The 26,070-nt window shown below is 38.4% G+C and overlaps 1 protein-coding gene across 1 annotated transcript in view; it reads right to left on the bottom strand.

Moving 5' to 3' along the window:
* Positions 1-1,611: 1,611 nt before the first annotated feature.
* ATP6V1A (ATPase H+ transporting V1 subunit A) overlaps positions 1,612-26,070 on the bottom strand; it is a 61,127-nt gene continuing 36,668 nt past the window's right edge. Inside the window, exons 5-15 of the mRNA XM_052640457.1 lie at positions 25,861-25,998; positions 24,323-24,474; positions 20,307-20,469; positions 19,656-19,764; positions 14,813-14,935; positions 14,603-14,717; positions 13,946-14,009; positions 6,694-6,897; positions 5,292-5,386; positions 3,620-3,791; positions 1,612-1,897 (exon numbers count right to left, since the gene is read on the bottom strand). Of these exons, the coding sequence (XP_052496417.1) occupies positions 1,805-1,897; positions 3,620-3,791; positions 5,292-5,386; positions 6,694-6,897; positions 13,946-14,009; positions 14,603-14,717; positions 14,813-14,935; positions 19,656-19,764; positions 20,307-20,469; positions 24,323-24,474; positions 25,861-25,998 (1,428 nt within the window). The 3' untranslated portion in view covers positions 1,612-1,804. The remainder of the gene's footprint in view (positions 1,898-3,619; positions 3,792-5,291; positions 5,387-6,693; positions 6,898-13,945; positions 14,010-14,602; positions 14,718-14,812; positions 14,936-19,655; positions 19,765-20,306; positions 20,470-24,322; positions 24,475-25,860; positions 25,999-26,070) is intronic.

Raw genomic sequence — 26,070 nt, 5'->3', positions numbered from 1 at the left:
CTTTGCCATATCATTCATGACTATCACAATCCTAGTTTGCTGGTAGATTTAAGGTAGGAACTGAAAGATTTTTGAAATTCTTTTAATTTCCACTGGTCTTAGGGCCTCTAGGTAGGAGGCCATACTGGAGGCAAACTGATTAAGCAGCACCATTATGTCCACATCTCAACAAATCATTGCATAATTTTTATCTTCCAAATACTCCGAAAGGTTAAAGAAGGATACTTATCCTGAATAGCAGGCCATTGTAAGAAAATGCAATCTGTAAGGATTTAAACAAACAAAGCTGAATTCTCTATTGACTGCATCTTTCCTTAATAGACCAAAAGAAATACATTACTTAAAAACTTAAATAACAACATACTGAGGCGTAACATAAATAAATGCTATTACATTTCAGTATTTGAGACTGTTGGACATGTTCACATACCCTTTCCTCTTGCCAAAGAGGAAGCAATGGCGCCAGCATGATTGGTCAGAAAGAATTCATGGGAAACTGATGTTTTTAGAGCTGTTCTGCAGTGTGCCTTATCATACAAGTGCAGAAACTATACTTAAAAGATAGGAAGAAATAATCCTTTTTTTCACATAACCCAAATTCTATTATCTTGCATCTGCTGATTTTAGAATTAACTTCATTTCTATGAAAGAGAATTGGAACTGCTATGCTGCTACAGCTACAGATATTCTAGGAAATCTTTCGAGCCAGTGAATCATAAATCACATGAAAGAACAGTGTTTTCTACAATCAGGAAACTGGTTGTTCAAAGATTCAATAAGCAAACAAACATGCAAACATGTGACACGTTATTATCTTGTAAAAACATAATGCCACTCTGGCCCCAAGAATCACCAAAGCCCAACTGGTCCTTAGAGGTGCAAACAGCCTTTAACCACTACAAAATATATTCTCTGTGGCATCTTTCTGCCCATCACACTGCCACATGATTCTCAGAAGCTTAGCCTTCTAAGATGTTTGAGGGAAAAAAAGGTGGTGTGATATGAATCAAGTGCTCATGATTGTTTTAAATGTAATTTTAAAAAGAACTGCCTAGTCATGTAGTAGAATAGTCCTTGATACTGAATTTTTCCCAGTGAAATAAAATAGGCTTTAACAAGGTGATGTTAACCTAAGTTTGACCACCTGGCTCCTCTTTCACGTTTTTAGAGGGCACTGATCCATCTACTGTGCTGAGCCCCACAGATGCCTGGAGTGCCACAGATGCCTGCTTTAAAAACAGTATAGTTTTCAACAGTTTCCCACAAACGTTCTTGATTTATACTGGGGGAAGCAACACATAATCGAAACATTAATCATTCATGTTTTAAAACAAGCAATTATTTCCTGCAAAGCAGTTACTTAGCAAAATGCTAAGCTGCAAGTAAAGTCATTTCACAAAGTACCTGCCAAAATGTATAGAAGTCTGGCCTTCCATTCCAAATCCACTGCAAAGATAGTAACATGCAGCAGTCCTGTTTACAATTTAACAGTGATGAGGAAAGGGTAAACCTAGGACAAGGAGAGACGTCACATACAAGTTTACAGTAGTGTACCCATTGTGTATCAAATTTACTACATTCACCACTTCGGAGAAATGTTCAGGGGGGGCCCTTCAAACACTGGAACAAAGGAATGTTTGTTTTATATAAGACCTATCAAATAAATGGGGAAACAAATGATTACACACAGAGGCACTAGTCTCAAACCTGCACAGTAAAGAAGCAAAGGGTCCAAGATGAGAAATTTAGGAAAATATACACATATGAGAGCTTGCTCAGGAAAAGGAGGAGAGAAATCACAGTTCTAATCTTCAAGGCTACGGAATGCATTCTGCATATCTTCAAGAAGTTGTGCATAGTCGGCCTTGATCTTCGCCTCACCATCTTTCACTGGATCCTAAAAAAAGACATTATAGAATTCAATTTACCTTTGGAAAATAATTTTTGTAACACATGGTGAGTTATTTGTATTTGCTATATTTGAGCAGGAGGTTAAGTGAGATGCACTAGTAAAACACAAGGCAGGAGGCAGGATTAACCTTATTATTTTTCCTTTAAGGGTAAAATGTATAAAGGAATAGTCTAATCATAAACAGAAGACAAAATTTCAGTTTTGTGTCCTGCCTGCTAACTGTGTTCAACAACCAAAGGATTTACCCTTGACAATATGCAAAATATTAGGTAACTGAAACTATGCAGCAACGCATATTAGATACATTCCTCCTTGTATATTCATAGTTGCAATTAATTTAATCGAAACAGAATCTACTATTCAGGGCCTGGCATTATCATGCTGGGACATGAAATAACCTCAAAATGCACCCTATTTAAAATCTGTACAGAAAGCAACTTAATTGAGTAAAATGTACAAAAGAGACTTTAAAGTGTTTAAGCCCTCTGACCCAATCATTCTACTTTTGACAACATATATGAGGAAGATACACAAACCCAACTGCATTAACAAAGTTGTCCATACCAAAAACTTCCAAATGCCTAAGAAAAGGAAAATATTCTTCAGCCACAAAATAGTGCTACAGAAAAATACTGAATGATACTAAAAAATAACATGTTAATTTGATACAATGTATCTGTAAACAAAAATGATAGCACCAGAAGTCATCATTATTACATATCTTTTTAATCATTTTCCTATGAATGTGTAATTTTTTAAAAATAAAATTTGGATCAAATTACATGTGGAATTTTTTTGCAACCTGACTTTTTTTTTCACTCATTATACCATAATTATGTCCCTTTGTCTTTGGATGTTCCTTGAAAAAAAGATGTATGATGTTAATGCCTTCATAATATTTTTGTTGTAAGGTACATGGCACAATGTACTGCTGGCTCCGTTCACTTTTGGATGACATTTAAGAAGTCTGATATGCAATCTTCTACATATATCCATATAAAAATCTGATTATTTCCTTGGGTTCTCAGTTTTGAAGTAGAAAGACAGGACTCAAACTACATGGATATTTTAAAATCCTTGATACAGTGTCTATTTGTACAAATTTACTTTCAATCTTAACATACACATTCAAAGAAACCGTCTCAATATCTCAATAGGAGATTAATAACTATACTTGGATATCATGATTTAGAAATAAACACAACTCGACTGATCAAGTATTTTAAAAACAACGTTACACATTTGAGTTTCCACCGATAATTTCACTTACTTATCTATCTATGTCTTGTGCACCTCCCAAACAATGAGAGTCCACTTAAAAGTAAAAATGATGTGTATAGTAGGATACTAAAAATAACCAGGCAGCAGAAATCATTTCAAGAAGGAGCATGGAGCTTAGACAGATAACAACAGGCACTTGAGGTAAGGTAACTGCTGCTTAGCAATGATTTTAGTTCTAAACTGCCTGGTGGTTAAGACAAAAGGGAAAACACGTCAGCATTTATTTTAGACATGACATACTATAATCTTTATCACTAGAATTCCTATTTGAACACAGCTTTGAGGTCTGCTTTGCTTTTACATAACCCGAGCATGTGTGAAAATGATAAATGCAAGCTTCATACACCAAGTTTGAGAACCAAATATTTCAAAAAATCAAAAAGAAATACTTCCTACTAAAAAAAGTTTATGGTACAAACAATATACCTTGAATTTCATGGAGGAAAGCTTATAGAGGATCTCCCCCATGTGCTCACGGATAATGGACCATGTGATTTTATTGTCACTCTGGGCAGTGGTTTCAACAGCTCTGCGGGCCATATCATAAAAGGCGATCATGTTGGACAGCATCCCCACTGTCTTGTAGAATGGGCAGAACCTAAGGTAAATGAAAGTTAAAGTAATAAAACAGAAAATCGAAAGCGAGTTCATACTTTTTACTTCATCTGTGAGATACCAGAGCATTAGTTTCTTTATTTAGATATGCACACTGCTTATATTCATGGCATGATATTTAAGGAATGAAAAAAAAAGTGGAAAAGATTAGTAACACTTAACCGGAGTTATTGGACAGAGACGTCTCAGGAATATGGGGTGGATAGAGAGATGGAGCCATATGCGTTCTTCTATTTAAGAGTGATGTTAATTATATCACAATAAAACAGTACTGCTACAATCTAATGACTCTCTGAGAGCCTGTTTGTGTACAGTACAGTTAAAGCAGTAACCCAAATGGAAAATAACTAAATTGTAAAGAGTCCCTTGTGATAGTTAAGGTTGAATAAATAATAGGAAAGTAGGGAACTGTAACTTCCTTGAGCTAATAAGCAGCCCCTTTCTCCACTAAAGTGTTCACTTGCATTTACACATACCTTTTAATAATAAAGACACACAATATTCAACTTGGATCACATGCATTCTGATAAACTTTCTAACACATTTAAACTTACTTGCATACACAATTTCATGTACACTCTCTTTTCAAAGAATTTTCCCTTGTGGAGTTATCTTTATGTGGCTGGTTCCTAGAGTTTCTGCCTGACTGATTAGATTGTCATATTTTCTGCTTGTCCTATATTCTGCTAATCTATTTGCTCCTACAGTCTTATATGGGGTCAAATATGATTTGAGGGAAGAAACGTTATAGACTATGATGAAGGGTTCAAATTATCCAAGTTTAAAAAGAAACGGGAACTTTTTGGCCATGATAGTGAAAGTGAAAGTCTCTCAGTCGTGTCTGACTCTTTGTGACACCATGGGCTGTACTGTCCACGGAATTCTCCAAGCCAGAATATTGGAGTGGGTAGTCTTTCCCTTTTCCAGAGGATCTTCCCAACCCAGGGACTGAACCCAGGTCTCTCACATTCCAGGCGGATTCTTTACCAGCTGAGCCACAAGGAGAGCCCTTGTAGTAGCAGAGATAAACAATAAAAAACAGAAACCACTGGGCAGGAGTAGTAGGGACTGGTGAGATGTCCAACAGTAGAAAGAGGAAAAAACAGGACTCTTGGGAAACGGGGCACAACAGTGTATTATTCTGGCAAAGAGTAGAAGAGGCATGGGCTGTCACAACAGGTAGTGAGAAAAGCTTCTGAAAGAAGCAGTGATTCCTCGGGCTCCATACACTAAACCATAATTTAATCTAATTTAAGCTGGCTGGATAATGAGTGAAAAAAGGCATACTTTGGAAAATGAGCCAAATCAATATAAGGGAACATATTAGACAGTTAGATGTATGCTATAAAAATATAAAATAAACCTATACACTGAGTCCGAGTATAGGTGTATGAAAAAAGGCGGGTGGGCGGTTTAACATACATGTAGGTAGCTCCTTCTTCAAAACTTGATAGAATATCCAAAGAAAATCAGGCTAGGTTACCTGTCGTAAGGAGTATATCCATTTTGTTGAAGGAAATCATCTTTGATAAGTTTTGCTACTTCCAGAGTGATTTTATCTGTTTCTGCTAGAGAAGCCTAGAAGAGGAAAAAATATATTTTTAGAAATTAACTGCCACTATGTGGGACCAACTGTTGCAATTAATTAGCAAGCACAAACCAAGTAATCAACACATGATCACCTATCATTAATAAATTCACCTCATAATTGCTTCCTGATTGATTTTTCTTGCTTTGTTCTCGTTGCAAAAACTACTGATATAATATAAATTTAAGTGTAGTTCAGTAGGTTAAGCATGTTCACATTGCCGTGAAATGACTTCCAAAACTCTCCACCTTACAAATCTGAAACTATATCCATTAAACAACAACTCGTTTTCCTTCGTCCTCTGGACCCCTGGTAACCACCACTCTATTTTCCATTTCTATGAATTTGACTACTTCAGATACATGTTATATATAAGTATTTTGTTTTCTGACTCATTTATTAACATCATGGCCCCTCAAGGATCATCACGTTGTAGCATGTTAGAATTTTCCTTCCTTTTCAAGGTTGAACAAAATTTCATTGTATCTGCACATGTGGGTGCATGCACGTGTGCTGGAAACCAGACATCTCTGTCGCTTCCACCTTTTAGCGCTTGTAAGTGCTGCTATGAACATGGCAAACAGACCCATGATGTGTTTTTTTGGAAACACCATACAGAAAGAGAAATGCGTTCCCAAGCCTTAGCTGTTCTAGTTATCCTAACTCAGGCACCAGATGTGTGAGGGAAGAAACTTTCAGATGACTACAGTCTCAGCCACCATAGGACAGCAAAAACTATATGAGGAGACCCAAGAAAGACTGCCCAAGTAAGACCACCAACCCCAAAACCATGAGCAATAAAGCACCATTTAAGCCACTAAATGTCAGTGGCTTGTTATTCAATAACAGATAATCTATAAACAATAATCATCTATTTTCCACAATACAAGCAGGCTCCTCAAATATTTGCTGGATAAAGGAATAATCTACAGTTTTATTAATTCAAAAAATATTTAATAAATACTCATTTTTCCAGGCAAGAATCTGCCTATCCAAGGTTCTGTCTGTCCTTAAAAAGCTCCAGCGTGAACTTCCCTGGCGGTACAGTGGACAGGAGTCCGCCTGCCAATGCAGGGGACACATGTTCGATCCTTGGTTCAGGAAGGTTCGACATGCTGCAAAGCACCTAAGCCTGTGTGCCATAACTGCTGAAGCCTGCATGCCTACAGCCTGCGCTCTGCAACAAGAGAAGCCGCTGCAATGGGAACCCCGTGCACCGGAATGAAGACCCAGCGTAACCCCAAAAAGGCTCCAGCGTAACTCACAGATCTGTTCTCCACGAGATTTTACAACTCACCTTTCCCACCAGCTGTACAATTTCTGCCAAGTCTTCTTCTTCCTGCAGAATCTCCTTAGCTTTGGTCCTCAGAGGAACGAACTCTGTGAAGTGTTTGTCATAGTACTCATCCAAGGCACGCATGTACTTGCTGTAGCTGATCAGCCAATTGACAGAAGGGAAATGCTTACGTTGCGCTAGTTTCTTATCTAAGCCCCAGAACACCTGATTCAAGAACAAAACCAAAAACAAAACACAAAGATTTTTCTTAAAAACAACTTTTTTAAAGTATTGAAACATAATTGTCTGTCCTAACTATGGAATTCTATACCGTTTTGGTCAAATTATTTATCTTTTTAGTATACACCAAACATAAATGAAATAGAATAAAACTTGCAAACAGAAAAATATTTCTTTTAGCTTCAATATGGATTGTTGTTGTTCAGTCACTAAGTTGTATCTGACTCTGCAATCCCGTGGACTGCAGCACACTGGGCTTTCCTGTTCTTTACCATCTCCTGGAGTTTGCTCAAATTCATGTCCATTGAGTCAGTGATGCCATCCAACCATCTCTGTTGCCCCCTTCTCTTCCTACCCTCAATCTTTCCCAGCATCAGGGTCTTTTCCAATGAGTTGGCTCTTCTAGGAATCAAACTTTATCTGGATTTCCTTAACAGTTCATCAAATGTGACAGCAAAAGATACTGACTTCATTGAAGACTGGTATGGTGCAATATGCACTGAAAGAAAATGCACTGGTCAGAGCAAACACCCTCTTCCAACAACACAAGAGAAGACTCTACACATGGACATCACTAGATGGTCAACACCGAAATCAGACTGATTATATTATTTGCAGCCAACGATGGAGAAGCTCTATAGTCAACAAAAACAAGTGCAGGAGCTGACTGTGGCTCAGATCATGAACTCCTTATGACCAAATTCAGACTCAAATTGAAGAAAGTAGGGAAAACCGCTAGACCATTCAGGTATGACCTAAATCAAATCCCTTATGATTATACAGTGGAAGTGAGAAACAGATTTAAGGGCCTAGATCTGATAGATAGAGCGCCTGATGAACTATGGAATGAGGTGCGTGACACTGTACAGGAGACAGGGATCAAGACCATCCCCATGGAAAAGAAATGCAAAAAAGCAAAATGGCTGTCTGGGGAGGCCTTACAAATAGCTGTGAAAAGAAGAGGGGTGAAAAACAAAGGAGAAAAGGAAAGATGTAAGCATCTGAATGCAGAGTTCCAAAGAATAGAAAGGAGAGATAAGAAAGCCTTCCTCGGCAATCAATGCAAAGAAATAGAGGAAACAGAATGGGAAAGACTAGCGATCTCTTCAATAAAATTAGAGATACCAAGGGAACTTTTCATGCAAAGATGGGCTCGATAAAGGACAGAAATGGTATGGACCTAACAGAAGCAGAAGATATTAAGAGGTAGCAAGAATACACAGAAGAACTGTACAAAAAAGATCTTCACGACCCAGATAATCATGATGGTGTGATCACTCACCTAGAGGCAGACATCCTGGAATATGAAGTCAAGTGGGCCTTAGAAAGCATCACTATGAACAAAGCTAGTGGAGGTGATGGAATTCCAGTGGAGCTGTTTCAAATCCTGAAAGATGAAGCTGTGAAAGTGCTGCACTCAATATGCCAGCAAATTTGGGAAACTCAGCAGTGGCCACAGGACTGGAAAAGGTCAGTTTTCATTCCGATCCCAAAGAAAGGCAATGCCAAAGAATGGCAATGCCAAAGAATGTTCAAACTACCACACAACTGCACTCATCTCACACGCTAGTAAAGTAATGCTCAAAATTCTCCAAGCCAGGCTTCAGCAATACGTGAACTGTGAACTTCCAGATGTTCAAGCTGGTTTTAGAAAAGGCAGAGGAACCAGAGATCAAAATGCCAACATCTGCTGGATCATGGAAAAAGCAAGAGAGTTCCAGAAAAACATCTATTTCTGCTTTATTGACTATGCCAAAGCCTTTGACTGTGTGGATCACAACAAACTGTGGAAAATTCTGAGAGAGATGGGAATACCAGACCACCTGACCTGCCTCTTGAGAAATGTGTATGCAGGTCAGGAAGCAACAGTTAGAACTGGACATGGAACAACAGACTGGTTCCAAATAGGAAAAGGAGTGCGTCAAGGCTGCATATTGTCACCCTGCTTATTTAACTTATATGCAGAGTACATCATGAGAAACGCTGGACTGGGAAACACAAGCCGGAATCAAGATTGCCAGGCGAAGTATCAATAACCTCAGATACGCAGATGATACCACCGTTATGGCAGAAAGTGAAGAGGAACTAAAAAGCCTCTTGATGAAAGTGAAAGAGGAGAGTGAAAAAGTTGGCTTAAAGCTCAACATTCAGAAAACTAAGATCATGGCATCCGGTCCCATCACTTCATGGGAAATAGATGGGGCAACAGTGGAAACAGTGTCAGACTTTACTTCTTTGGGCTCCAAAATCACTGCAGATGGTGACTGCAGCCATGAAATTAAAAGACGCTTACTCCTTGGAAGAAAAGTTATGACCAACCTAGACAGCATATTCAAAAGCAGAGACGTTACTTTGCCGACTAAGGTCCGTCTAGTCAAGGCTATGGTTTTTCCTGTGGTCATGTATGGATGTGAGAGTTGGACTGTGAAGAAGGCTGAGCGCCGAAGAATTGATGCTTTTGAACCATGGTGTTGGAGAAGACTCTTGCGGGTCCCTTGGACTGCAAGGAGATCCAACCAATCCATTCTGAAGGAGATCAGCCCCGGGATTTCTTTGGAGGGAATGATGCTAAAGCTGAAACTCTAGTACTCTGGCCACCTCATGCGAAGAGTTGACTCATTGGAAAAGACTCTGATGCTGGGAGGGATTGGAGGCAGGAGGAGAAGGGGACGACAGAGGATGAGATGGCTGGATGGCATCACAGACTCGATGGACGTGAATCTGAGTGAACTCCAGGAGTTGGTGATGGACAGGGAGGCCTGGTGTGCTGCGATTCATGGGGTTGCAAAGAGTTGGACACGACTGAGCGACTGAACTGAACTGAACTGATGGTGCAATATAAACAGATGAACCAGAAAATGCTAATTATGATAGACATTTCACTTGAAAATTAAAACCTCCAAGTGTTCTGAATAAATTCAGTTGTGGATCATTAAGGGCCAGTCCTCAGAGGTCTGATAGTCATTTTCAGTTCAGTTCAGTTCATTCACTCAGTCATGTCTGACTGTTTGAGACCCCATGGACTGCAGCATGCCAGGCCTCCCTGTCCATCACCAACTCCTGGAATTTACTCAAACTCATGTCCACTGGGTCAGTGACACCATTCAACCATCTCATCCTCTGTTGTCCCCTTCTCCGCCCGCCTTCAATCTTTCCCAGCATCAGGGTCTTTTCCAATGAGTGAGCTGTTTGCATTAGCTGGCCAAAGTATTTGAGTTTCAGCTTCAGCATCAGTCTTTGAAATGAATACTCAGGATTGATTTCCTTTAGGATTGACTGGTTTGATCTCTTTGCAGTCCAAGGGACTCTAAAGAGTCTTCTCCAACACCACAGTTCAAAAGCATCAATTCTTCAGCACTCAGCTTTCCTTATAGTCCAACTCTCACATCCATACATAACTACTGGGAAAACCATATCTTTGACTAGACAGACCTTTGTTGGCAAAGCAATGTCTCTGCCTTTTACTATGCTAGGTTGGTCACAGCTTTCCTTCCAAGGAGTAAGTGTCTTTTAATTTCATGGCTGTAGTCACAGTCTGTAGTGTCTCCAAACTCAAAAAAATAAAGCCTCTCACTGTTTCTCCATCTATTTGCTATAAAGTAATGGGACCAGATGCCGTAATCTTAGTTTTGTGAACGCTGAGTTTTAAGCCAACTTTTTCACTCTCCTCTTTCACTTTCATCAAGAGTCTCTTTAGTTCTTTGCTTTCTGCCATAAGGGTGGTGCTATCTGCCTATCTGAGGTTATTGATATTTCTTCTGGGAATCTTGATTTCAGCTTGTGCTTCTCCCAGCCCAGGGTCTCTCATGATGTACTCTGCATATAATTTCAATAAGCAGGGTGACAATATACAGTCTTGACATACTCCTTTCCTGATTTGTAACCAGTCTGTTGGTCCATGTCCAGCTCTAACTGTTGCTTCCTGACCTGCATACACATTTCTCAAGAGGCAGGTCAGGTGGTCTGGTATTCCCATCTCTCTCAAAATTTTCCAGTTTGTGGTGATCCACATAGTCAAAGGCTTTGGCATAGTCAATAAAGCAGAATAGATGTTTTTCTGGAACTTTCTTGCTTTTCTGATGATCCAACGGATGTTGGCATTTTGATCTCTGGTTCCTCTGCCTTTCCTAAATCCAGCTTGAACATCTGGATTTACTTTTGAAGTCTGGCTTGGAGAATTTTGAGCATTACTTTACTAGCGTGTGAGATGAGTTCAACTGTGTGGCAGTTTGAACATTCTTTGGCATTGCCTTTCTTTGGGATTGAAATGAAAACTGATGTTTTCCAGTCCTGTGGCCACTGCTGAGTTTCCCAAATTTGCTGGCATATTGAGTGCAGCACTTTCACAGCATCATCTTTCAGGATTTGAAACAGCTCAACTAGAATTCCATCACCTCCTCTAGCTTTGTTCATGGTGATGCTTCCTAAGGCCCACTTGACTTTGAATTCTAGGATGTCTGGCTCTAGGTGAGTGATCATAGCATTGTGATTAACCGGGTCATGAAGATCTTTTTTGTACATTCTTCCATGTATTCTTGCCACCTCTTCTTAATATCTTCTGCTTCTGTTAGACCCATACCATTTCTGCCCTTTATTGTGCCCATCTTTGCATGAAATGTTCCCTTGGTATCTCTAATTTTCTTGAAGAGATCTCTAGTCTTTCCCTTTCTGTTGTTTTCCTCTATTTCTTTACATTGATCACTGAGGAAGGCTTTCTTCTCTCTCCTTGCTATTCTTTGGAACTCTGCATTCAAATAGGTATATCTATCCCTTTCTCCTTTGCTTTTCACATCTATTTTAAGGCCTCCTCAGACAGCCATTTTGCTTTTTTGCATACTTTTTTCTTGGGGATGGTCTTGATTCCTGTCTCCTGTACAATGTTGTGAACCTTCATCCATACTTCTTTGGGCACTCTATTGGATCTAATCCCTTGAATCTATTTGTCACTTCCACTGTATAATCATAAGGGATTTGATTTAGGTCATACCTGAATGGTCTAATGCTTTTCCCTACTTTGTTCAATTTAAGTCTGAATATGGCAATAAGGAGTTCATGATCTGAGCCACAGTCAACTCCCAGTATTGTTTCTGCTGACTGTATAGAGCTTCTCCATCTTTGGCTGCAAAGAATATAATCAATCTGATTTCGGTGTTGACCATCTTGGGATGTCCATGTGTAGAGTCTTCTCTTGTGTTGTTGGAAGAGGGTGTTTGCTATGACCAGTGCGTTCTCTTGGCAAAACTCTGTTAGCCTTTGCCCTGCTTCAATCTGTACTCCAAGGCCAAATTTGCCTGTTACTCCAGGTGTTTCTTGATTTCCTACTTTTGCATTCCAGTCCCCTTTAATGAAAAGGACATCTTTGGGGATGTTAGTTCTGGAAGGTTTTGTAGGTCCTCATAGAACTGTTCAACTTCAGCTTCTTCAGCGTTACTGGTTGGGGCATAGACTTGGATTACTGTGATATTGAATCGTTTGCCTTGGAAAGAAAGAGATCATTCTGTTGTTTTTGAGACTGCATCCAAGTACTGCATTTCGGACTCTTTTGTTGACTATGATGGCTACTCTATTTCTTCTAAGGGATTCTTGCCCACAGTTGTAGATATAATGGTCATCTGAGTTAAATTCACCCATTCCAGTCCATTTTAGTTTGCTGAGTCCTAAATGTTGACATTCACTCTTGCCATCTCCTGTTTGACCACTCCCAATTTGCCTTGATTCACGGAGTTAAGATTCCAGGTTCCTATGCAATATTGCTCTTTACAGCATCGGACTTTACTTCCATCACCAGTCACATCCACACCTGGGTGTTGTTTTTGCTTTGGTTGCATTTCTTCATTCTTTTTTGAGTCATTTCTCCACTGATCTCCAATGGCATACTGGGACCTACCAACCTGGGGAGTTCATCTTTCAGTGTCCTATGTTTTTGCCTTTTCATACTGTTCATGGGGTTCTCAAGGCAAGAATACTAAAGTGACTCTCCAGTGGACCACATTTTGTCAGAACACTTCACCATGACAGTCAGTTTTCTGAGGCTAAACATTCACATATATTTTAGGCAATCCTAATTTTGCTCCCCACTTCCCTGTTATTTTAGCAAATGTTAAAACCTTGAAAGGTGTAAATTTAGCCTCTGCCACTTCCTTTTACCTAACACTGACAGAAACATAGGTAAGTATTGTATTTTTCCCATATGAATAATACATGTGCTTATAAATATATCAAGGTCAAAAACAATTACAGCCCTGATTTATATATGTCTTTCATTTAGACTTACTTTTAATGGCCAAGTTGGCTAGCTATGCACCAGAATTCATGACATGTCACTGGGAAGCAGCTGCCTAGGCAGAAACTACACTTCCACTTTCCAGCTTTGCTTTCGTCTGGGTGTGGCTAACAGATGAGCCACAAAGTTGAGTAATCAGTTCTGAGCTAAAGTTCAAAACGCAGGTGAGCCTCCTCCAGTCACCCTGTACCAGCCAAAAGCAGACCATTACCAGGCAAGTGGAGCCAAGGTGAAGTGCTGGTGCTGATATACTAGCGAATGGAAAAGAGCCACCCTCTGATAGGATCACCTGCCTTGGACCAAACCACGAGAAGAAAAACTTCTGTGCGATTTTCTATTATGCCCTTTAGGGCCCATTTGTTTCTATTACTAGGGTTCCTAAGTTGTTTCAGTCGTGTTCGACTCTGTGAGACCCCATAGACGGAAGCCCACCAGGCTCCCCCGTCCCCGGGATTCTCCTAGGGTTAGTCTAACTCAAGTTAAGAGTGTGGTATTACTCTAAGACTAGTAAAAGTTTGCTACTTGAATGTATTACTACTTTAGACATTAAGTCTATTATAAATTCTAGGTAAAGAGTTAAAAACATATGGCATCAAAGAATTTGAGTAGTAAGAATGTTGCTACAAGTGACTTGACCCTTGCCTACTTTTCAATGACTAAACTGAATGCTTCACAATGATGTGGACAACCTTAGGACCGCCTGGGGGTGGGGCGGGGCTCAGAAGTTGACTACACTAGGAAAAGACATACCTGAACAATACCAAGAGTAGCAGATGTAACTGGATCAGAAAAGTCACCACCAGGTGGAGAAACTCTAAAAACAGGAAAAAGTCATTAGAAATGCTTATGGAAAATAACTTGTATATAAAAGCAATTAAAAAAAAATACATGAATAAAATAAAAGCACTTCTTTGAGGTCAATTTTAATGTAAATAACTTAAGAAATACAACCTTTGGAAAGAAAATCTCATATAAAAACCTTAAATAAAAACCAGTTTACTAAGTTGAAAGTTAAGAGTGACAACTGCTAAAAATATTCTAGTCAGAAATGAGACAGACATTTAATCATAATCTGTTTCATTTTTCTAATTAAAACAGATGAAGCAAGAAGGAAGGAAAAGGTCTGAGAACAAGGTATGGCTGTATGTGGGGATAGTGAATCTTCATATTGTTTTTATCGTGATAGGATCTTACCTTAACATGTCTATAATTTTCTAAATTGTTGCTAGATAAGTCAAATCTACGAAACCAGCACAAGTAGAGATGACCTAAACATGTGCATTCTAAAGAGCCCCTTCGGTGACTCCAGTGCAACCTTGGAAGCACGTCCCTCAGTGGGGCTAAATATTATCTCTTTAAATTAAAGTAACTCTTTTCTTATAATAAGTAAATAGTTTGGGTCCTTACGCTCCTACAATGCTGACACTCCCTTCTCTCTCAGGATTTCCAAGACACTTCACTCTGCCGGCTCGCTCATAGAAAGAGGCCAAACGGGCACCAAGATATGCAGGATATCCACTATCTGAAAAATGAAAAGAAAATTTTAAAAGCGAAGTTCTAGGCCAACCCTCAAATCCTATCAGTCTTGCTTATACAATAAGCAATATAAAAATTTACCTGCAGGCATTTCAGCTAAACGACCAGAGATTTCTCTAAGAGCCTCAGCCCATCGAGAGGTGGAGTCAGCCATCATACTGACATGATAGCCCATGTCACGGAAATATTCTGACAGTGTAATTCCTACATTGGGAAGAACATTACAAATTATAATTCTTTAATATATAATCCTGACTTCTTTACCCTTAAGAAAACTTTAAAGCAGTAAGTTCCTAAGTTAAGACTGCTAGCTATTCATCAGTTTGTGGTTCTTTTGGGTACACAGCTGAATATACTGCCTAGCTTCCTCTGCATTTAGATTTGGCAAGTGACTGACCCTTCTCTAATGGAATGTAGAGTCAAGTGTTTCTTCAGAAGGCAAGACACACATCCTTCCATGCTACTTCTTCCTTCTGGCTTACTGAGAGGGCGAGAACTCCCAGGATCTATGGAAGGCACGTGTTAAAATGAAAGCGCTCTTTCTAGCCTGGGTCCCAACCCAAAAATGACAGAATAAAGGAGAATGCCCTCATCATCTGAAATAAACATCTATTATACTCAACAATTATGTTTGGGTTTTTCATAGCCTAGTCTACCCTGATAAATATTTTTAAAAGTAGGAAAAGACTTTTCTCCCATTCTTTGTTGAGATAATTAAGTCTGAAATTAATTTACAATGCAGTTTTTTTTCTATGTATCTCACATACATATGCACCAAAACTACCCTCAATTAATTAGCTTGTTTGGTTATTTTTCGAAAGTAGTAAATGTTATTAATGTGAGAAATAATATTCATTATCTAGATCATTCTGCTACATAGACTGGGTCCTCTCCTATAAAATCACATTCAGTAACCACTCAGAAGAATCTAATACAGTATTCAGAAAGCAGTCCTGGGTTCTAGTTCCCGTACTGTCATTAATCTTAGCAAAGTAACCTCACTTCCCAGTGTGGTTTCTTCATCTGTTAAAATGGAATAATTCTCACCCCATCTAGCTGTACACATCAGATGATATGGTATCTATAAATGCCCTCTGAAAAATACAAAGTACTATACAACTGTAAGATATTAGAATTGTATATTAGTTGCTGCTGCTAAGTCGCCTTAGTCATGTCCGACTCTGTGCGACCCCACAGACGGCAGCCCACCAGGCTCCCCCGTCCCTGGGATTTTCCAGGCAAGAACACTGGAGTGGGTTGCCATTTCCTTCTCCAATACATGAAAATGAAAAGTGAAAGTGAAGTCACTCAGTCATGTCCGGCTCTTAGTGACCCCATGGTCTGCAGCCCACCAGGCTCCTCCATCCATGGGATTTTCCAGGCAAGAGTACTAGAGTGGGGTGCAATTGCCTTCTCCGATATTAGTTGCTACATCATAACAATTCCAAAAGCTACTGCCTTAATCCCTTTATTTTACCAGTAAAGAAACAAAGGGTTATATAAATAAAATAGCTGCTGGAAAATTCAGAACTTTACTATTTATCATATTACATCTGTCAGAATAAAAAAATACTGACTTCCAAGGCTTCAAAAATATGGTCCAAGGAACAGTCTCTAAGTAGTATCACTTATCATTATTGAGGCTTAAAAAACATAGTGATTATCGCATATTTCAATCTGATGGTACAAGCATGCTATGTCTCTTCTACAACCATGCTATGTCTCTATGATGACATTCACTAATGCTTGTGTATTTATATATATATTTTAAAAACTTGACAAAAGAGACAGATACACAAGAGTAAACCTCAAAGAAGTCTGATAGACCACTTTCATAAACCTAAAGATATTAGTGCTTACAAATCAGACAAAATCAAAAGATGAGCAAACTAGGAAAATATCTGCCTACTCACAAAGGATGAAAGACTCATTTCAAAGAGCTTTACCAATCAGTATGATAAACTACTAACCAATACAAAAATGGACAGGAGGCAATTTTCAAATGGTTAACAGATTCAGGAAAAATGCTAGCTCCCTGTAAGGAATACAGAATGAAGAGTCATCTAATAAAGCAGAAGGAGTAAAATGTTAACTGTCAAATCTAGGTGTGGGGTACATAGGTACTCACTGCTGTATTCTTTTAACTTTTCTGTATAATAAAAAACTACTGGAAAAATGAGCATTGGTGAGTATGTGAAGAAACAGAATTTGTGTCCACTGTTATTCCTTTTGAAGAGCTATCAGAATCTAAAATCTATATTAACAGTTATAGTCTCAGCAATTTTACTTCTAAGAACTTAACCTGACAAAAACACAAAGAAACATGCACATAAAACATATGGCATAACAGTGTAAATAACATGCATAAGGATGTTTTATGGTGTGATGTTTGTGAGAGCAAAAAAACTATCAATAATCCAAGTGTCCACGAAAGGAATGCCACTTAAATAGACTGTGATATATCCATACAAAGGGATACTGTGTAGTCAGTTAAAAGAAGGAGGTAGACTTCTTGCCTTAAAATAGTAGATGATTATGTCACTTTCTCCTTCTCAGAAGAGTAACCACCAAACAAGGAGAACAAGAATACAGAAACACAAACTCCACTGTCAAAAACTAGGGGCCGTGTTTAGCTTCAAAACAAAATAATGAGGAAAGCTAACTAAAAGAGATTAAAACAAAACAAACAACAACAAAAAAACAAGACACCAAGAATTCACCTGAGGCTGCACAGCCTCAGACTATGGTTCTGCAAACCAGAAAGTACATACTGAGGAGCAAAACCAAGAGTCCTTTGTCTGGAACACAGTAAAAGCGGTACCAGCAGAGGTTCTATGGACCCAGTTTGGCCTCAAGGGGAAGTAGGGGGATGGGGACAAATAAAATTCAAAAAGATACCCCTTTTCAGTAAGTAAAAAGTGAAAGAAGCTGGGTAGAAGAGAAAGAATTCATTGTTAAGTGGCCTTGTCGCTGTGGATTTTGCTGGTAGCACAGAAGAAAAAGTAAAATAAATTATATAATTTTATCCTATAACAAACTTCCCTGATTACCAGGAAGAAGTCCTGCTACTTTGGATCACAGTAACAACCATTCCCTCCCACCTCCTGCAAAGATAAGTGATGATAACAATAAACATCAGCATATGAACTAAACAAAAATAAAAGAAAAAAAAGAAGAGCACAGTACAGCAATGAACCTGCCAAGGAACAAATGAGAACTGAGATCACAATTAACTAATAAAAGAAAACCTTAACACTGCATCCTACCACAAAATAAAAATCTCAAGGAATATACGGGAAGATAAAAAGGTTGTTTCATGAGCCAGCAGAACTCAGCAAAGAACTAGAACAACATAAAAGTTTCATCAGAAGCAATACAAAGAATAAACACTGATTATCCTGTGAAAAAATGAACAAATGGCTAAATAATAAGAATTAGAGAGGAAACAATGCATATGGAAACAGATAAAGGAAATGCAATATGTTCCACTTGAAGATAACCATAATGGAAGAGAAAAATTTCCAGAAACAATTCTCAAAATTTTTCCAAAGTAAAAGACATAGTCACAGACTGTAAAGGTACACTATGTCTCAGGAAAAAATTAACAGAACTATCAATACTGGGATATTCCAATAAAACCATAACATATCAAAGATAAAGAAGCATTCCTTTGGGTAGAAGGAAAAATCACTTACAAAAGGAAAAAAAGTAGGCCAGTGTCAGATCTCTCCTCAGCACAAGAAACGCTGATTGAAAATTTTTATATTCTGTCAAATTACTGTTAAAATTATAAGGCAGTAGAAAAAAACCCAAACTTACAAAGAAATAAGAATTCAGAGAATATAGTTTCCATGAGCCTTTCTTGAAAAAACTTCCGAAAATCAAAATTTGTCCAATTGTAAAACAAATGGAAAAATTACAGTCAAGGGACCTTGCTGCCAGGGGAAGCTGACTCCACATTACTAGGTCTAAAGCTAATACAAACATTGTATCTATGGATACAGAACAGAATGTGAATATTATAACTCCTGAAGATGTAGAATTCAAAGTACCAAAAGCTGGGATGAAAATGGGAGCAAAGATGGAAATACATAAACATACTAATAATCCAAGTATTATAATTCAAGGCGGAAAATTCAAGTTATAGAGATACAGACACATCCAGAGATAGAGCAATGACAAAACATGAAAAAAAAAAAAACACCAAAAAACCCAGAAATAGAAGATACTTCATTTTAAAGTCATTAAAAAGATCAAAGCAGTTCTATTAATTTCTTATGGCGCTTCCCAGGTAGCACAGTGGTAACGAATCCACCTGCCAACGCAGGAAATGCAAGAGACCATGGGTTCAATCCCTGGGTCAGAAAGATCCCTGAAGTAGGATATGGCAACGCGCTCCAGCACTCCTGCCTAGAAAATTTCACAGAGGAGCCTCGTGGGCTACACTCCACGGGATCACAGAGTTGGACATGACTGAGTGTGCGCGCACGTACACACACACACACACACACACACACATCAATGTCTTATATGGACAGAGTCTCAAGATATAATAATGAGTGCAAGGTGGTGGTTTAATCACTAAGTCGTGTCTGACTCTATGGACTGTGTAGCCTGCCAGGTTCTTCTGTCCATGGAATTTCCTGGGCAAGAACACTGGAGTGGATTGCCATTTCCTTCTCCAGGGGATCTGCCTGATCCAAGGATTGAACCTGAGTTTCCTGCTTAGCAGGCGGATTCTTTATCACTGAGCCACCTGGGAAGCCCAATATTGAAAAAAAAAAAAAAATAAGAGTTCTAGGAATATGGTTATATGTATGAAGATACTTTAGAATGAAAATTTCTTCAGAAAAAAAAATTTTTGGTGCTAGCTTTAAACTAGAGAACACATGTTAATCTGTTTCATTATAATTCATATACTCACCAGTATAAATAGAAGCTTCTCTAGCAGCCACAGGCATATTGGATGTATTGGCTACCAATGCTGTTCTCTTCATAATTGACTCTACCTTACCATCGACTTCCATTGTGAGCTAGAGACAAACAATCTATTAGTGATTCCCCCAGTTTCGAAATGGAACTTTTTAGTTTCTTTTTCACAACTTGTTTATATTTAATCCCTCTTATAATCTGTGTTCCCAAAGAAGTTATTTCCCATCATTCCAACCTCTTCCCTCTATCCCACTGTGCTGTAAAGAAAACAGTCAGAATTTACATTTCATAAAAAGTCCATTATTTTATGGAAATAGGAATGTTATTATTACAGTAACCTAGTAGACCATACAAAGTCTATGTGACGTTCACACCAAATAAATATTTTGCCTATTTTATCTTTCTCCCAATAACTGAAAGCAGACCACAAAAAGAAACTTTCAAGTGTTTTGACTGAAAAAATTCAAATTCCCTTCCTTTGGTATACAAACTGAATCATAAATATAATTAGAAAATTCCTTAAAAGATCTTTGATGAGTAAGAGCATTGCTCCAGATCCAAAACAAAGCCTTATTAATTGCCAATGAAAGTTGATTAGTGGTATCTTCTCTAGACTAGTATTGGAAGCTTTACAGATACAGACCTCTGGGAAGTCCCGGAGGACTTCCGACATTTCGTTTCCTCTCTCACCACATCCTACGTAGATGATCACATCGCTGTTGGAATACTTGGATAGAGACTGTGATATCACTGTCTTCCCACAGCCAAAAGCCCCGGGGATTGCAGTAGTTCCTCCCTGTACACATCTACACAAAGCAAACAAGTAAGGATTGCTTTACTCACTAATACACACCAATATACTAATATACACCAATACTCGCTAATACACACCAATGAAAAAAGTAGGTTAGAGACACAGGGGCTACCCTGGTGATTTAACGGTAAACAATCCCACAGACAGAGGAGCCTGACAGGCTACGATCTGTGAGGCCACAAAGAGTCAGACACAACTTAGTGACTGACCAACAACGACAAAAGTGACAGAGAAATACAGTTAAAGCAAGCACTTCAAAATACTGTCATCTGTATCTGTACATACAAAGACTGAGGTACTGACAGATATAACAACTGCTCCCCTGTTTGCACCTCAAGTAGGATATGTGTTTTATAATAATTAATCATCTGTAATAGCTGGGAGGTGAAAGTATGTTCCATAAGGTACCTGGAGAAGAGGACTATGAAAATAAGATAAACAAAACAGTAGCAAAGATACTCTGAATGCTTAAATAAATCAGTTTATGAAAGGAAAATATCAGAATTAAAGCTAAAAGAAAAAAAACAAACACTTTTGAAAGTTGTCTTCTGAGATAAAATATAAGACCTAAGAATTTCCTATCTTGTTACAGAGGTTAATAAACAAGACTTTTGTTAAGGTGTTAAGGCAATGTACCTACTCAATAACTGCTTATGAAGTCCTTCCAAGGCACTACAAACTATGCTTGGAGACACTAAAGAGACAGCAGTGAGGAAGACAGTCATGTTCCTATATTCACAGAGCTCTCATTCCAGTAGTGTAAACTGGTGACTCAGGTGGAGTCAGCTGGTGATTACAAACCATTTAGCAACCACTTTCAAACTATCCCTAAAAAGTGGGAGTGGAGAGGGACATACTCTTAAGAGCAGAGGAGAGTGAACGTCACAGGTACGTGTGTATGTGTACGTGAGAGAGTATGTGGGTCAGGTAGGAGGGTCTGGACAGAAGAAATGAGACATAATGCTAAGGGAAATTCCTTTGTAATAGTGTATTTTATCATAAAATTCACACAAACACTGCATCCTTAATAAGGATAACAGACTTTTCTCACATGAAACTAGTATGCATTAAAACGTTTTCCCACTGAAACCTTTCAGTGACTCTGACAAACTAGAAAGCCAAGTCCATTCATCTTATGGCTTTGCATACTTCTTTCAAATCATCTTTAAGCCAGGGCAGGAAGGCAGGGCTGGGTGTGTCCCATGTTAGAAGTTCAACAATCCAATGTGAAAAGTGCTATCACAGAGCCCATTCGAGGTTTGTGGAAGTACACAGAAGGGGTACAGAGTCTGACACTGGACTGGAGTGGGGTTAGGAAAGTCTTTCTGAAAGAAGGTAAGATCTGAAAGGAAACAGAAATCAGCCATATGTAGGGAAATAACATGCCATGCAGAGGGAACGGCATAACCAAAAGTCCAGGGGCAAGAGGGAGCCCTGCTTGAGGGTTTAAAAGTCCATCAGGAAGCCTGGAGCATGGTCTGTAAGGAAGCAGTTGGGCAGCAAGTGGCTGAGACAATACTGGAAGGTAAGCAGGAGCCACATCACAGGTGGTTTCGTATGCTGTTAAGGACTGTGTGTTTGTCTTGAGGGTGATAAAGAGCACTTCAAGCAAAACAGTGCAGGATCACATATGTGTTTTAGTTGAATCACTATCTAATATGGACCACCACTTGGAAAGAAGGCAAAACTGAAGATGTGTGCTTAAATGTGATTATTGCAGGAATTAGGGTAAGATCCTTAATTACAGTCATGGAGTAGGGATGAAAGATGCAGATAGAAAAATATTTAGGGAACAGAATAATAGTACTAGTTCATTAATGAGATGTGGGAGAGTAAAAACAATCCTTGAGAGAAGTCACTGATTTTAGAAGAGGGATTCACTGGAGGTACAATAATGACATTTGCTGAGAGAGGCAGCAAAATTTCAAGAAAAGGAGTGGTGGTTAAAATGATGATTAGTTTTAAAACACTGACTCGGGGGTACATGTAAGATATCCAAAAGGGAAGGTATAATCCAAAGTGGATATATGAGCCTGGAACTCAGAAGAGATCTGGGATGAAGATACAGGTTTAGAAATCAACACATATAGATGAACATTTAAGTCTTGAGAGTGGACGAAGTCATTCACAGAGGGTAAGATGTATAATGAGGAAAGAAAAGACAAAAACTCTTAAGAAATAGCAAAATTAAGGCGAAAGTGAAGTCACTCAGTCGTGTCCGACTCTTTGCGACCCCATGGACTATATAGCCTATCAGGCTCCTTCGTCCATGGGATTTTCCAGGCAAGAGTGCTGGAGTGGATTGCCATTTCCTTCTCCAGGGGATCTTCCTGACCCAGGAATCGAACCCGGGTCCCCGGCATTGCAGGCAGACGCTTTACCATCTGAGCCACCAGGGAAGCCCCCGCAATGGAGAATAAGCAATAGCTTCCTGTAGAAGAAGGTAAACGGAATAGCAAAGAAAGTGGGTGTTTCAAGGAGGAAGGAGTAGAAAGCAATATCCAATATCAAAAGTTGGAGGAATTAAGAAAATACTAACTTATTTATTGAATTATCAGTATGGGAGTGACTGACACTGTTAGTGAGAGTAGCTTCACTGAGGAGTGGAACGACAGGCATAGCGGTACAGTGAATTAAAGTGGGAAAAGTGGAGACAACTTTTTTTCAAGAAGTTTGGCTATGAAGATAAGGAGAAAAGTAGTGGAAGGCAGAAAGAGAAGGGTAGAAGGCAGATCTCTTTTCATTACATGGCAGAAGAAAGGAAGATCACCTAATGGAAGGTCTCTGAGGAGACGTGAGGTGGGGTAAACACCAGAAAAAGGAAGAACAAAGGATAAATGGGAACATGCGTTAACTGAAAGAATTCCAAATCTGATGGCCCCTCATTTCTTTGTGAAGGATCTGAGATGACCATTTGGTGAGAATGAAGGAGAAAGAAGAGCTGAAGATCTGAGGCAGGTGGAGAGGTTTGAAATAGTCACTGAGGAGAGCAGAAGAATGACAATTAGGGAAATGCAGAAGGATTATGCCACAGTGCTGAGATACCAACTTGCACTTATTATTTGTTTTTCTCAGCAGCCTGCGTGTAGATTTGGGAGAAGGAGATAGCCAGACTGATTCACAGTTGATATTTTACCAGGTGGGTATGATAGAAGACAAAGAAACAAGAAAATTTAAGATACTAAAAAATTTTCATAGAAGTGATAGACTATTAAATTTAAACTGGATTCTAAAGGATATAGAACAGGAGGTACTGTCTACATAAGAAGAGCCAAAGTACTGAAGATCTTATGAGAGAGTAATAGAACAACACAGAGTAGGTTTAAAGGTAAGAGAGCTGAAGGGAGACATACAGGGGTTGGTGATCAGAAGTTAAGAGTTAATATCACTGCTTCAGTCTTTTCTGCAAATTAAAAGATGAAGTGATTTGTTAAAAGTAAAGGGTAGTATGGTTATGCCTAAAACTTAAAGAGAAAGGTTTTTAAGCAATTGAAGAAAATGGCAAAGAGCAGACTATAAAATTAAGAAAGATTGCTGGATATAGCACAGAGAATCCAGGTGATTTTAGAAATCATCAGTGTATAGTGACATCAATCTACTAATTATAGGATAACAAGAAAGTTTCAGAAAGTTTTAGAAATAATGCTTTCCTTTTGCAATTGCAAAAAAATAAATTATCTTCTATGGTCTGACTCTCTAAATAAGCACTGGCAAAAACATAAAACATATTTCTCTAGATAAAACCTATTATAGGATTAGCACATAAAACCTAATCTATAAAGAAGTGAAACAGTAAGCACATATAAAAATCTGAGGGAAAACGAAGGGACACAGCTCAAACTCACGGAAAAAGGGCATCAAGGACTCTTTGGCCAGTCAACAGAGGATGGTTAGCTGGCAACTTCTCAGTGACAGGCCGAACCTGACGTACAGGCCATACTTGGACCATGCTGAACTTCTCCTTTATACCTTCAAATTCAAGCTCCAACACAACATCCTATAAAAATACAGTGGGATTTTCAGAATACTATGAACATTTCTTCCTCTAAAGAAAAAGTAATGCCAGACTTCTAGGCGGGATTAGAGAGGTGGTATGTGGAAGTAGGGAGATTTACATCTTTTATTATAAATATATACCGTTCTGATTTTTTTTTAAACTAGGTACACTTATTATTACTATTTTAATGATAAAAAAAAGTTTAGAAATTTTTGGGAAAGAAGTTATTTCAAGTAATAGAGAAACAGTTAAATAAATTACATGAATATACACAGGAAAAATCCCTGAAGGATACAAAAGATATTCCTGGAACTGAGGGAGGGAAGAAATGAAAACTTTCATAATTTATTTTCCATTCTTTGCTTTTTTACTTTATTATAATCCGCTTGTACCGCTTTAATGAAAAATACTAACCTAATTAAGAATCCTAAAATATTTAATAAAGTTAAATATTTTAAATTATTTACAAAAGCAAAAAGATAATGAGTAATTCTTAACATTTGTAAACAGTGAGATGGTTTTAACTATTCACAAACGATCTCAAGGTCCAAAGACCTACAGAAATTTGTAATCTTGTTGATACATGAATCTGAACTTCCACTTTAGGACTGTTCTTTAACTTGTAGGTGAGTGATTCTCTAAGCTAGTGAGTAAGGATAGCTGACTGCCCAGAACCCCAATCTTAATTCTTCTGTTCTCTATTATGCCAGAGAGCACAGAACTTATTCATGTGAGATGATTAGAAAATTGTTATCATCATATCTTATTGGGAAAAAGTTATATGCTACAATGACCTTCCCAATAAAGATTCTTTAAACCCACAAAGATTATCATGTATCTACTGTATTTGATATGATGTGATTATCAATAATAGCAAAAGACTAAGTTTTAAACGGTTCACTGATATTAAGAATTTACAGTCCATTCTATGATTCATTATGTGAATAGAGACTGAAAATTAAGATCAAAGTCTCTTCTATGCCTAAAGAATCAGGGGTTTGGGAACTTCCCTGGCAGTCCAGCAGTTAAGACTCCGTGTTTCCACTGCAGGGAGCACGGGTTTCATCTCTGGTCGGGGAACTATGCTCCCCCATACTCCATGGTGTGACCAAAAGAAAGAGAAAAGAATCAGGGGTTTAAATAATGTAGCATAAGTTAAGAAGGTAAGAAAATACTGTACTAGCTGTTTCTCTTCAAAAAGAAACAATATATTTTGCCTTTTGTATTCCTAAGCTCAAGTTTTAAAGGAAAATATCATAAATTATGAAAGTAACTTAAAACTTACATATTAAATATGAATTCTATAACTATTGAGAGTTCTACAGCTGGGTAACTATATCAGTGGGGCCACCCACTCATGTGAGTTAAAGTTTATATGATACTTACAGAGGTATCGTAATTTCCAGGTGGAGCAATGTAGGTGACAGTTCCTCTGTTTCGTGGAGGCAACATGATTTTGTGTTTGATGAGAGAGTTCTCATTGACAATTCCGTAAATATCTCCACCAGTAATGTGACTACCAACCTAGAGAACAAACATACTTATTGCTTAATACCCAAAGAAATGTCAAGCCACTGAATGTTCAATAAACATCAA

This window comes from Budorcas taxicolor, chromosome 1 (assembly GCF_023091745.1).
Source record: "Budorcas taxicolor isolate Tak-1 chromosome 1, Takin1.1, whole genome shotgun sequence".
Lineage (NCBI taxonomy): Eukaryota > Metazoa > Chordata > Mammalia > Artiodactyla > Bovidae > Budorcas > Budorcas taxicolor.
Note: the sequence above shows the minus strand (reverse complement) of the source record. Positions and strands in the feature narration are given on the sequence as shown.